The sequence below is a fragment of the Camellia sinensis genome, chromosome 5 (genome assembly GCF_055761805.1).
Source record: "Camellia sinensis isolate YWXY chromosome 5, ASM5576180v1, whole genome shotgun sequence".
NCBI lineage: Eukaryota > Viridiplantae > Streptophyta > Magnoliopsida > Ericales > Theaceae > Camellia > Camellia sinensis.
Window position 1 is genome coordinate 199,468,260 of NC_138965.1, and position 14,398 is coordinate 199,482,657.

General features: G+C 33.1%; 1 protein-coding gene across 2 annotated transcripts; it reads right to left on the reverse strand.

Annotated features, from left to right (window-relative positions):
* Positions 1–90: 90 nt before the first annotated feature.
* Positions 91–6,522, reverse strand: LOC114273111 (nuclear transport factor 2-like). Of its 2 annotated transcripts, none has more exons than XM_082871111.1 (9): positions 6,308–6,522; positions 4,666–4,853; positions 2,864–3,161; positions 2,455–2,699; positions 2,206–2,362; positions 1,977–2,092; positions 1,826–1,888; positions 820–883; positions 91–576 (listed from the first exon to the last, which is right to left on the reverse strand). In XM_082871111.1, the coding sequence occupies exons 2-9, from the start codon at positions 4,849–4,851 to the stop codon at positions 332–334; spliced, it is 1,374 nt and encodes a 457-aa protein (XP_082727237.1). In that variant the 5' UTR covers positions 4,852–4,853; positions 6,308–6,522; the 3' UTR covers positions 91–331. The 2 variants fall into 2 exon arrangements, with proteins under 2 accessions (XP_082727237.1, XP_082727236.1); XM_082871110.1 differs by lacking the exon at positions 6,308–6,522 and adding an exon at positions 5,213–6,173.
* Positions 6,523–14,398: the final 7,876 nt, after the last annotated feature.

Genomic DNA, 14,398 nt, shown 5'->3' on the forward strand with positions numbered 1-14,398 from the left:
TCTTTATTCAAAGTAGAATTCTAAAGGAGAGGAAGCAGAATACAATGCAGACTTTTAACTAGTTCAATCTAAATTAATCATTGAAGCTGATTTAAAGAGAAACCTGAAAATGCCCTTCATAATACTAGAAAGATGTTTTAACTACAAAGACAAATGGGATTTTTTTTTCCCCCACTGTGCTAATCTAATAAAAACGCCTTTCACTTCAGCATAAGCTCTATCCCAAACCTCACATAGCTAAGAAATTCTGCTACATTTTAAAAGATGGAACATATTTCTAGCATGAAGTCGTCTTACTTTTTTTTGGTAGGTGTATGCATTACAGTCTATTTCACGCCACCACATGAGCAGCTGTTTTTCCACCCCCGTTCTGGTAGACCCCCCTCTGATGAGCTTCTCCATTGCCTCCTGGTGGGCCTCGAGTTTGTCCTGAAGCTTCACCACGGTTCCCATGCTGATATCGGCCATAGCTACGACCTTCAACAAAATTTTCCCTGTTCCGGTAATTGTCATTGCGATTTTTGTCGTTGCGGAACTCACCCTTTCCTGATGAGGACCTCCCTCTGCCATTGCCAGCTGCAAGAACCAATAACACAATTAGTCTCTAACAAGGTTTGCCTTGTTAAATTACAATCAGCTGAAGCTTTTTGTCCAACCAAATTTGAAACATTATATTTAAACTATGCAACTATTAAATGTTTTTTTCTTCTGAATGCCGAACTACAGCATCCAAAGCATGAAGTAACAGTCATAAAATTAGTTGTTGCACTGATTAAATTATAAAATTAATAATATAAAGAAGTATATAGTTCCACTTGCCTTGATTGGGAGATCTTTTTTCGGTGATGTAGGCTTCTTTTGACCCAACCATGACAAAATGAGCCTGAAATAACACATAACTACATTAGAAAGCAAAGAAGTTAAGATATTGGAGAAGCACATGAAATAAACAGCATATGTATTTGTTGACAATTTCAAGAAAAGTTTGTCAACATTTTATTTTTTAAAAAGAACATTAGAAATACCAAGGTAGTGTTTGATAGAGTTTTAGAATTATGATTTGATAATAGAATTATATTTTGAGTCTGTGAGTTTTAGAATTATGATTTGAAAAGAGAAAATTTGTTTGGTTATGAGTTTTAAAAAGGGTTTTGAAATTGAGTTTTGAAGGGAGTTTTGAATTTTTGAAATTAAAAAAGTTATTTGATTAAAAAACTTACAACTCATAACCAAACACACAGCTCAAAATTCTATTCAAAGCTCATAAAAAATTTAAAAAAAATTCAAATTTTTTTTTTATTTAAAATATATAAAAAAAAAAAAACACGAATACTATTCCGGTCAACCGGCCGAACGTCTGAGGAATGACCGGGTAGACGTGTTTTCAAAAGTGAGTGTGGAATCAAATTTTAAAAACTCTAACCAAACACCCCACTCAAACCAAGGGGTGAAATTGAGTTTTGAAATCTCCACCAAACACAGCCCAAAATTTTCATTCTGCAGATTCAGATATAACTTAAGGCTCACAACCCAAAAAACCCAAGAATTTGGATTAACATTCAAACACAAAATCTGGTTTCTCTTGCTCAAGCAATATATAAAGAATAAGGTTATTTTGTACAAATTTAAGATATATAAAGCATCCATTTGAATTTTGGCGTCCTTTGGAACAGGAACAAGTGGAATAAAAAGCAAGGATAGATTGACAATACTACTATCAGCTCACACAGACAGCAGTCTAGTGAATAAAAAGTGTGATGCTTTTGATTCTGGCATCGATCAATAGTGCTGAAAGAACACAAGTCAAAAAATTTCAAACAAGTACCTCAATTGCATTACGCGCAGAATTTGAGGATTCAAATTCCACAAATCCGTAACAGAATTTATCCTGGTCAGAAGAATTTCACAGTAAACATGTTAGTGCAAGGGAAAAATGGGTTGAAAGGTAATATACGAAAGTCAACTGTGAAGCATACCTCGCAAATTATGGTATGAATGCCTCCCCTTTTAATAGGTCCAAATTTCTTGAAAATTGAATCAAGTTGTTCAACTGACACATCTGCAGGCAAATTCCCAATAAATATGCCTTTACCTGTGACCAAAAAAAATGAAGATATTCCAGGAGTAAATTCAGCATTATGAAAGAACATAATAGATATCACAAAACTCCAAGTATCAATCTATACAGTAAACAACATTAAGTACCTTCTGTATGAGTGCTACTATTTCGTGGGGCACTGTTACCACGAAGAGCTGGTGATTTTGGTGCTGCTGAGGCCCGTTGCTGTTGATGAGCGCTTGAAGATCCAATGATTGCAGGAGATGACTGGACTGGAGAAGTCACTGTAGTCTCCTTTGCCACCTATACACCACGACTCAAAATATTTATTTAAGTTCAATGTAAGTAAAAAACCACATCTGAGTTACTTGTATACATAATGTGCATGTACTCACTACTGAAGCATAAGACATCTTTTGATCCTCCTGCTTATTTGAAGCCGAATCAGCAATTGTGTCTCCATCCTCCTTCTTGCTTGAACTAAGTGATTGTTCACTAGAAACCACTTCTTTAACTGAAACTTTGCTGTCAACCAAACCCTCTGTGTCTGATGAATCACAGACCTCACCACCATTACTTGTGACCTTCATGGTGGAAGATCCATCATTTTGTCTGGGATGATCAGGAACACGAGCAGACTCTAAAGACAGTGTAAAACCAGATCATGTAAATAACACAGAGAGAGAGAGAGAGAGAGAGAGAGAGAACAAACAAAATTCCCTTCTTGTGCCCAACCAAGAAAATATATTGGGAAAAAAAAAAAAAAAGGCAACTAGAAGAAAGGGAAACACACAAAAAGCCTACCTTGATTTGGTGTTAGAGGAGGACTTGCAACATTCTCATTGGCATCATTAACAGCTGAAGAGGTTACTGCCTCGAGTACATCCAAGAACCTAAGAACATCATTCAAGACATAGTAGCCTTTTGAATGTCGAGCCAGAAAGAATGTTTGCGTGAAGCTTTTTTTCGCATTGTCCTTCCCAAACAAGCAACCTGTTACTAAAACTATCACCCCTTCCTTATAAGAATCTTGAGCATCTACAGTGGTTATCTCCGCTGTATAGCCATTGTAGTCCAAGGAAAAGATCTTCTCTTTAATACCCTGTTCCAAGATATATAGAAACAAAAGTTACAATCATCATAAAAGAGCAGCAAGATCAGCAATTAGGCACTTATTTAATCATTAAGGCTCCGTTTATTTTGACGTAAAATATTTTTGTCAAAAATATTTTACTCATTTTCCGTTGTTTGGTTGAACAAAAGTCAGGAAAACATTTTTTAAGGAAAACATTTTTGCATCATTTTCCCAAAAATGACTTACCTTAAAAAATTAGGTAAGCCAATTTTTACAAAGTTGAATCACTCACTACCTTTTCAACACATTTGTGATTTGGAATGTTCTAAATAAGTGTACTTTTGAACGTTTTATAAAAAGATGTGTCGAATAGTAGAGAAAGTGGATTAGAAAAAGTGTATAGAAAAGTAGAGAGGAAATGTTGATTGATGTGACCCAAATAAGTGCATGTATGCAAAAAAAGTGCACTTTTTTAGTGCATGCCAAACAAGCACTTAGCCTTTTCTAAAAAATCATAAATGACACATTATTGAATCAAAATTTCTCTTTTCGGCAATAAAATATTTTTGTTTCAAGTGTCAACCAAACGCCGAAAAACAAAAAACAAAAACATTTCTTCTATGCAAAATAGTTTACATCGAAATAAACGGAGCCTAAGTATAGCCACAAGTTTTTTATAGAAAAAAGCTCATAAATGTGAAAGAGAAAAGGACAATAATATTGTTTATAAGAATTGCATTACAAAAAACGAAAATTAAAAAAACAAAGCAACAGGACAACAAAACTAAGAATTACATATAACCAACAACGAAACAGCAAGGAAAAAAAATGAAAGAAATTCATGTCAAGAATTGAGAATTGCATTATAATGCAAATTTTCAACACCACAAAATTAATTTTAAGAAATGGTGAATTAGTGCATTGCCTAGGTGAGTTAAGCCACTGAAATTGCACTATACTGATTACTGACTGGATGTATCCTGAAAATGTTAAATCCATTCAAAAGAGTTATCTTGTGTTGCCCAGATCATTGTCTTTCCTTCTATTGGTTGCCCAGCAAACCTTCGTTAAGTTACATTCTATGTTCCTCAATTCTGTCTTCAGGTAGTGTCCAAACAAATTAATGGTAAAGAAAGAGTCAAGTTAACACTCCTAAGAGACAAATGATCCAAACCACACACACCACCTATAACAAAACCAACAGATTGTCCTGTTTTAACATTTCAAAGCCATCCACATGAATACTTCTCCCTGGTAACCATATATTTTCACCATACACAGAGGTTTAATAATTAGAACAAATCCAGAATGAGTATACCCACTAGGGAGTAGAGATAGATGCAAAATAGGACAATCTTAAGTCCCAAGAAAGACGCAAGCAAACACCGAACCGCAAATGGCTAACATTAATATGTGAAGTGGCTAAACACAAGAGTGCATGCAAGTCACTTATCAAGTTGGGTTTCTACTATTATACAAACCCAAGTAGTACATTAAGAATCCATTACGGCCTTTGTCCCAAAAAACTTACTTCTATGGTTTTCACTGATGTCATTTCTCCATCGGGGCCTGGCCAGCTTAGCATACTTGAATCCTCATAAAATTTGTAAAAAGATTCAGGTTCAGTAAGAAGCACTTTGTAATACCGCTCCACAAAGGCATTTGCTACAACTTGTGCCATGTGAGCAGGAGGAGAACCTGCTGTCTGTATTGCCATCTCTGTTGAAATATAACATTGAAACATCATTATCATAATGACAATTTTTCCAATAAAAAAAGAAAAAAAACTGATTTCATTTTTTTTTTCTTTTTCCAAAAACTAAACATTAACAGCACTATTCACTTCACTCTCAAAAACAAGAAAAACATAAAGATACAAATTATTATTGATACAATACAATGTAAGATTAAGGAAATACGAGTAGAAATTATTGTACACAGATGTACATATACATACATACATATAAATTGGGGAAAGTTGAGTTTTGACGAAATTGCTAACCAGGAAGAGAAAAAAAAAAGGAAATCAATACAAAATGAAAATAAGTCTTGAAATTCAATAAAAAATTCAAACTTACGCATATATGCTCAGTGTGATTGGACAAACTGAACTATGCAACAAACCCAATCTCCTACATCCTCACCCCCCCTCCACAATCCCACTTATAATATAAAAACCTGTGTGTATATCCTAGTACAGAAAACAGATCACTATGAAATAACACCATAGAATCAATTTGTGAAAAGAAAATAAAATCGAACTCCCAGATCAAATAGAAGAAAACCCAAAAATGTATACATTAAATACTAATTTTTTTAAAAAAGAATAAAAATATGGTTTCACTAGAATTTAAGCCTTTTCCTTATTAAAATCAAACTTAACCAAACACCAAAAAATTGAAAAAGCTACCTCTTAACCTCCGTTTTAAATTAAACAAACCAATCTGTGAGAATCAATAGACTAATCTAAAAGATAAAAACAGAGCAACATTATTTCAAAAAAGATTAAAAAAAACCATCTTAAAACCTATTTTTTATTAACCTAATCAATCGAACAATGTAAAAGATAAAAACTGAGGCTCTCTTAAACCCAATTTTCAATTAACCAAACTAATTTGAGATAACCAATCGACCAATCAACAAGATCAAAACCAAGTCTTTTACATATTAAATCTAATAAATAACAAAAAAATGGCAAAAACAAAACAAAATCAGATGCAACTAAGCATGCAATCAAAATGATCACGAAATCGATATACATACACAGAAACAATGAATGTCGACAAGCACAATGAACAAAACATTTGTATAACACAAAACGCAAAAAGCCAATACCTTAAACCCTGGTTATTCAAAATCCAACACGACCCAAAAATCGGAAGAAAAAAAAAATTCCTTTAAACCCTATTTTCAATTAAACAAATCAACCCGAGACAACCAATCTAGAAAATAAAAGACGAGTCATTTCCCGATTAAAATCTAACTCAACCCAACTAAGAATGCAATCAAAACGATCACAGAATCGATATACACGTACACAGACGAATCTACCAAATACAACAGTGAGTGATCGACGAAGAACACAATAATCACATACATATATACACACATTTCTGTATATACAAACATTCGATTGATATAATAGAATATAATAGAATAGAATAGAATCATACCTCTACTGACGAATCGAACCAGAGAGAGAGAGAGAGAGAGAGAGTGAAGCGAAGAGAATGTTATGAATTTATATAATAAATAAATAGTAGTAGTAATCGAGTAGGTAGGTAGCGCACGAAGAGAGAGAGAGAGAGAGAGAGAGAGAGAGAATCTCAGGCAAATCAAAATGAGATTTGGTTTCACCGATACAAAAAAAATATACCTACGAATATCAATTACTGTATTAATAGGTAACATGTTATAATTTTATAAATTTTAAATTTTTATAGTTTATATAATAAGTGAAATTTATAATTTTAAAATTATAATATATTTTAGTATATTAATTGATATATTGAATATATTAATTAATATATAACAGATGATATAGTATAATTTTTAAATTTTTAAATATTTATAATTTATATAAAGAGTGAGATTTATAATTTTAAAATGATAATATTATATATTAATTAATATATCAATTATGCCTATCATATCATTAGTTAATAAATTTTTATTTTTTAAAATAATGATATTATAATATATATTAATATATTAATTGACATATTAACCATACTTATAGTGGCATTGATCAATAAATTCTTCTTTCTTCGAAATTGGACCATGTTTGGAGGGAATTTCTCGTTTTTGTGGTCCTTTTTCAAAGATGTTTCAAGGACCCAGTTCCTGTCACTGCGTGAAAACTAATCAGGGGTTGGGGTTTGACGGATGTGATTGAATGAGGTGCGTTAGATGCTCTGTGCTGGCGTAACACGGGAATTTCTTTTTCGTGAATTGCTTGGAGCGCAAGCTGTGTCATTAATTGAGAAATTATTCAATGTTCATGGAGGGTACTCTGAATGAAAAGTTATTGGTTTCAATTATGAGATTTATTATTTTGTGTTAAAATTTTAAGAGATAAAGTATTAAACGTTAATTTATAAATAAAATAAAATATTATTTCAAAAGTATTGAATAATTTATTGTCATTTAATAAAAATGTTAAACGAAACCGGTGAAATTTGTAACGGCAAATTACAGGACGCCACACCAACTTGTCATTGAGGGCTCCTTTGGGGAGTTTTTTTTTTTTTTTTTTTATATTCTTAAAAAAAATAATTTAGAGAATTAATTTACTTTTCAAATTATTTGAAAAACTAATCTATTTTTTAAATCACATTTTAAACATACAATTTTAACTTAGCATAGATTACGGCGCACTGATGTGCCAAGTTAAAATCGCATGTTGAAAATCCGATTTCAAGTTAACATGGCTTCTGTTGCGCTGACGTGGCAAGTTGAAATTACATTTCAACATGCAATTTCGATATAAACTCGCATTTTGAAATGCAATTTTAAGTTATGCAATTATAAAACTCTTCCTGAAAATAACATTTGAAATTGAACTTAAGCAATTGATTTGTAGATTGAAAGTCCTTTCGTTTTAACATTTTTTAACATACATAGCCAAATTATTCATATTATTTTAATACATATAAATTCTTATTAAAGTCAAATCATCACTCCTTGTGTGTCATTTTTTTTTATTTATTTATTTCCCCTTCTTATATATTGAAGTAAATTTGAGAAAAGATAAGAACACTCTTAGGGTGTGTTTGATTGGACGGACTGGAAAAGGGGGATTAGAATCCATCGGACTAGAGTCCTGGGACTGTGAATCCCCCGGACTATTTGGTTGGATTGGATATGTATCCTGTGTTTGTTTTTTCATGGGATTAGATATCTGGATAGGACTATTTTCAGTGAATCCAACGTTTGGTTGGACGGACTGGATAAGATAAATGAACAAAAGACTATTTTACCCTTTTCAATTGTTTACTAAGTAATAGTAATATTAAACATATCTTTAATATTTTAATTATTTTTAATTAAATAAATTCGTTTTTTTTTAAATTAAATAAATAAATAAATAAAATATCAATAAAATTTGTTTTAAATCATTACTGTATAACAAATCATTATTTTTTTTACATGCAAAACTTTACTGTGTTTGTTTATTTACACAATTCAACATTAAACATACTAATGGTTAAATTTTGTTTAAAGATATTTAAACATACTAATATTGATAAAAAAAATTTGACTGGTACAGATTATTTTTATTTAAACAAATAAAAATTTATTATTGAAATTAAACATACTAATGGTTAAATGTTTAAATTTTTTTTTAAACAATTAACATTGAAATTATTTTGATGTACAGATTATGTTTAAACAATTAACAATTAACAATTAAATAAATGTTGATGTACAGATTATGTTTAAACAATTAACAAATGTTGATGTAATTAACAATTAACAAATGTAGATGTAATCAAATGTAGATGTAATCAAATGTTGACGTATTAAAACATAATTTAATAGATGTTAAATAAATATACATGTTGATGTACAGATGTTGAAATAATTTAATAAACATGTTGATGTACAAATGTTTAGATAAAACATAATTTAAATAAATGAAATTATTTATTGTTGAAATTAAACATTTAATTGTTTAAATAAAACATCTATTAAAACATGTATTAAATTTAAATAATGAAATTAAATAAAACATAAACAAAATTTTAAAATAAAACATCAATAAAATATCTATAAAAAATTATTTAAAAAAATTAAATAAATAAAACATTAATAAAAAGTTAAATAAAATTATTTTATTTTTAAATTGAGACATTTAAATTTTATTAAATTTTATTAAATATAATACATAATTAAATAGTAGAGGGTCAAAATTGTCATTTTCGCATCTAATCCAAACAGTGATTAGTCCCCCCAAAACAATCCCACCCCCCCCAAGATAGGATAGTCCCCCATATGGGGGACATGGAGTCCGGCCGGACATGGAGTCCGCCGGACTAAAAAAAAATCAAACGACGGATAAGGAGCACTATTTGGATTACAATCCAAATAGTGGATAGTCCCCCCTCCTAATCCCCCCAATCAAACACACCCTTAATGTAATAGTGAACGCTATGATTTTAACACAATTATATTGAGTTCCCTTATTTTAATTTGTATCATACTTAATTTTCATCAATAATTTTTTTAGTTATATAGATGAAAAAATAACATTGTCATACTTTTTAAACAAAATTGTATATTGTACTTTATTTATTTTGTGCTTATACAATATCTGCATTAATTTCCATCCATTTAACTTTACTAAAAGGGAGATTAGCGTAATTATATGAAAAATGTGAGACTTAATATATTTGTTTTTAAATTTCATATCCTTGGTGACAACTATGTCAATTGACAACTCTCTAAATCAATTATTTACATAAAACTACAATTATGTCAATTGTAATTGATATCAATGGGCACCCAAGAGGGCCCAACCATGAGGGTCCAATGGACAACCACGAGGGCCCAACCCACGAATCAGGGCTCAGTCCACATTCTTGCGGTCTAAGCCCAACAATATCAATATTAGGCCAAGACCAATAACATTAACACTTGCCAAACAGGGGCCTAGACACATAAGTAAATAAAGATCCTGCAAAATTTTTGCACCACACATTAGTCATTAATGAGGCTTTCACAGCATTAAATGCAACAACCTCCTTACGTCGGAATATACAGACTCACTATGAACAATGCAAGCTAGAACATAGACTTTTGGCCAACACGATAGGTTGAAATGGACAAGGAAATGATGAACAAATGATATAAGGAAATTTTCAAGACACATCAAAGGTTAAGTTTTTCATTTTTCCTCTTCCCTCTCTCTACACAGTCAATCTCTCATATTCTAACTTGATCGTCGGAGTGTCTATCAGGGGATTATCTCCCCCATTGGACCTTTTTGCAAGGGTGCTCCATAAACTTCAGGACCAGTAGACTTGTTGGGAGCTTAGCTCAGCTCGATCCATCTCTTGTCAGAAAAAGAGCTACATTAGTAATGTTTATCATTTACTTCATTTTACTCATAAAAATATAAATCTTATCATACATTTTTATATTAAGAAATATGATACGACATACAACATAACTTAAGATTGATAATATTACATTGGAATCACTGTAACAAGCCTAACAATTGAAATCGCATTTACAATATACAATTTTAATTTTCCATTATAGCAGTCTATGTCATCATAAAATTTCATTTGGAATATGCAATTTAAAGTTGAAAATGCGATTTTAAAAAACAGGTTAGTTCCCCAAATAATTTTAAAAAAGGGTCAACTCTCTAAATTGTTTTTTTTTAGAATATTAAAAAAAAAAAAACCTCCCCGTTTGGGGCCACTATTTTATTTTATTTTATTTATTTGGAAATAACATAACAGTGTATATTTTGAAGAAAAAAAAAGAGTTAATTAATGATAAATTTCATAAATTTTAATTATTGAAAGTATAAATTTTTTCATGTGTTAATAATTCTTTTTTAACACTACAACTGATTTGTAATGTTATTCTTTCTTGAATTATTTACCAATAAATCCGACTTCACAAACTATTATACCAAATAGTCCCCTTTTTATTCTTTTGTACTCGTTAGTACTGCTGATGGGTTGATTTGGTCCTTTTTGTTTTTTTTTTCTAGTTTTGGTATCACTGTGTGGACGAGCGTGCCCTTGGGTTAATGTAGTATTGTTTTGCGGGGTCAGTTCTCTTTTTGGAAACGTTGCTCATTCCGGTTTGGCTAATTTTGATGATACATTCAAATACATTTCAGCCATTGTGAGGTAGGGTTTTCGAATTTGAATGTGTTTCTTCGTTGCTGACGGCTGTGTGACACACCCCCAGAGATTCGAAAAACTGCCGTATATATGCCACTCTCTACTTGGTATCTCCGCGAGGGCCAAACGGGACGTCTGTGCAAGCAGAGTCTGATGAAGCGTAACAACCCTCTTCTTTGGGCCAACACAACGTTCCATGATCATCACATAATCATCCCTAACCACACCATAGTAAGAGAGAACTCGGTGACAGCAGTGTAGATAACAAGATCAGGATACTTGTCTTTAAGCAACCGTATCGCTCGAGTTATGTGTGCCTTGTGTTAATGTGACAACCCTTACTACTGTTTACTGATAACACAACTGATTACTACTAAACTGAGACTGATCATGATAAGTAATTGAATTGATTGAAATTCTGAGCTAATTGATTGAGTGTGTTAGTTTAAATGCATGTCTATCTGTTTGACTGTTAAATGATCTGTTTATATGTTATGTTTTAAACTACAAATTGAAGGCCTTATCGGCAACCGAATTTGAAATTGATTAATGTTTTATGCTAATTGGAATTTATGTGATTTTATGATATTTTAATTGAAATGTGATTTGGTTTGGGTAAATTAGATTAATTATTGATAAATTACATTAGTTGGCTTATTTACCTTTTTGCCATTAAGTGGCCATTTCCTACAACTTTGACTTGGACTAAATTGTTGCATTACAAACACCATCTCACCCTTTTCTATCTAGAGCTAGCCGACTAGAGAGAGAGAGATAGGAGACAGAGTGATTTCATCTTGTTTTGGCTTGGAGATTAAGAGATTTGAAGGCAAATTGCATTTTTGAGCTTCCATTCTTGTAATTAAGGAGCCTAGGTAAGGATTTCATCATTTTAATTGTGAAATCAAGTTGGTTCTTGCATGATTCATGGTAGATAGGAGCCTAAGGTCATAAATTGGTTTAAGATGGTTGAATTGAAGCTTGAATCATGCATGCATGTGCATTTCTTGAAGTTTAGAGTTGTTTTCATGGGAATTATTGCATGCATGTCTATATTTTTGTTATAGTCCATGAACTCACCATGTTTTGAAGTTAAATCTTGCATTTGATCTTGTTTTAGAACATTGGAGTTTCAAGGAACCCATGCATGTGTTGAATTTGCATTGTTCTTCATGTTCTTGAAGTTTATTTGAAAATGGTGTTTAATTGACTCACCCTTGGGTTTTGATTTTACAAATTGATCTTCAAAACATGTTATATTTTGGGTTTAAAGTGTTTTTCCAGAAAATGGGCCCAAGAGGTTGAGTTTTGATGCATTAAAGTTGAGTTTTGAGCTTGAGGTTCAAATCTGGAAATTCCAGATTTTGGACTCACGCTCGAGCGAGAAACTCCACGCTCGAGCGTACGCCTTGTGTTCATGCAGTCCACTCAAGCGAGGAAAGTGGCACTCGAGTGTGAAATGCGTGTATCCAGTACTTTGCATGTGTTTACAGTCTGCTCTAGCGAGAGAGTTCACGCTCGAGCGAGGACTTGTGTCTCACGCTCGAGCGTGGATCGAGCGCCCGTTGAGCGTGATTTTTGTGTATCCAGTACTTTTACTGTAGCTTACAGTCCGCTCGAGCGATGGAAGTCACACTCGAGTGGAGCTCATTTGTCTGCATGTCCACTCGAGCGTAGAAAGACACGCTCGAGCGAGACTCTTGTTTTCTGAAAATTCTGAAAAGTGTTTTAAAGTGCATCTTTGCATCCTCATTTTATCCTAGGCACTCCTAGGCCTAGTTTAAGGCATCTTAATGAGGATATTGATGTAGAACCACACCGAGACAAATTAGGGATTAAGTTATTATTTTCCAACTGTGTAGCTTAGTGTGTGTTCGTTCTGTAACTGTGTAAGGTTGGCATCCGAAAACGCTCTAGCTGCTTATAACCCAGTGCTCTGTGAGTAACAATGTTGTAAAAATACGTTCAATTGAGATTATTTTCTGAACAAATGACTGTACTGCTTTATAAAATGACACTGTTTACTGAATCAATATTTCTTCTATTTGTGAACTGTATTCATGGCATCCATAGCAATTTACTGTTACTGAATTGTTACAGAGATCTCTTTCGATTCCCATGTTTGGAATGATGGCCATCATTGACTACTCGGTCTGTTAAGACCTACTGTACTGTTTTGCTATTGGATGTACTACATATGACTATTATAGTTTCTGAATGACTGTTATGGCATGAAATATAAGCCACAAACTGAACGACTGATATACTGATAAATGACTGTTTTCAATACTGAAAGGACATTCATTCTTAACCTCTTTACGCATATGTTATTCACTGGGCTTTAGCTTACTGTTTATATATATATGTAGGTGTCCAGGCACCGGATCGGAGTTAGGGGCGTGGGGTTTAAACTCCCTTTTTGTCAAGCCAACCAACGTGCCTCACTGCGAGGTTTCAAGTCCTTCAAGCTAGGGCTTTTTGGGGAGTTTTAGTTTTCTCCCTTTGTATTTGGTTTTGTAACACTGTATAGACTGAATGATATGTGTACTTGTACTGTACTGTTATGGTAGGAATTTGGTCCCTAACCTGAATATATGTGTATGATATATGTACATACTATTTTGTTTCGAATGTGAACATGATATGAAAAGTTTTTTTGCATACAGACTGTCACAGCTCATTGGACATCTTTTAATTACTGTTTTGGCTTCCGCCAGCCCCTGTACTCTGTATTAGTGTTTTATTGTTAAACAGGCCTTCGGTAATCTCGGATTACTGGCCGGTTATGGCGCTAAACCTATAGGGGCGAGTTTGGGTCGTGACAGTTAAACCCCAAACACACCATAGTAAGGGAGAACTCGGTGGTGGTGATGGGTAATGGCAGCGGTGGTGTCTACTGTGCTGTCTGTGTGTGTGGGTTGTGTGTGTGAGTCTCCTCTGTGCCGTGTGTGTGTTATGCGCTAGGTGTGTCTGAGAGAGAGAAGAGAGAGTTGGGTTTGGTGTGTGCTCTGTGTGTGTGTTGTGTGTATGGTGTGTATGAGTGGCTGGTGAGTGTGTGTGTATAATGGTATCTTGTGTGCATGGTGTCTTGTATCTGCTAGAGAGTGGAGATATGTGTGTGGCTGGGTCTCTATGTGAGAGAGAGAATGCTGAGAGAGATGAGTGAGTGTGTTGCATAATGGGTTAACCTTGAACGGGTTGTAGGTATGTAGGTGTCTAATCAATCACAATTGGAATCCCTTCCAAATTGTGTTGTGGGCCTTGTGTTAAACCCCAAACACACCAACCCATCCAAAAAAACCCCTTATACGGTTTGACATTCTGTGACACCCTCACAATGTATCACATGCAACACACCACACATCCATTCACTAATTACGCACGTGAAACACACACGCGCCA

Excerpts from the sequence above, each read along its gene's own strand:
- LOC114273111 (XM_082871110.1), bottom strand. Across the intron at positions 1,889-1,976 it reads TTCATACCATAATTTGCGAG|GATAAATTCTGTTACGGATT; the intron begins GTATGCTTCACA and ends TCTTCTGACCAG. Across the intron at positions 884-1,825 it reads CTGCGCGTAATGCAATTGAG|GCTCATTTTGTCATGGTTGG; the intron begins GTACTTGTTTGA and ends GTGTTATTTCAG.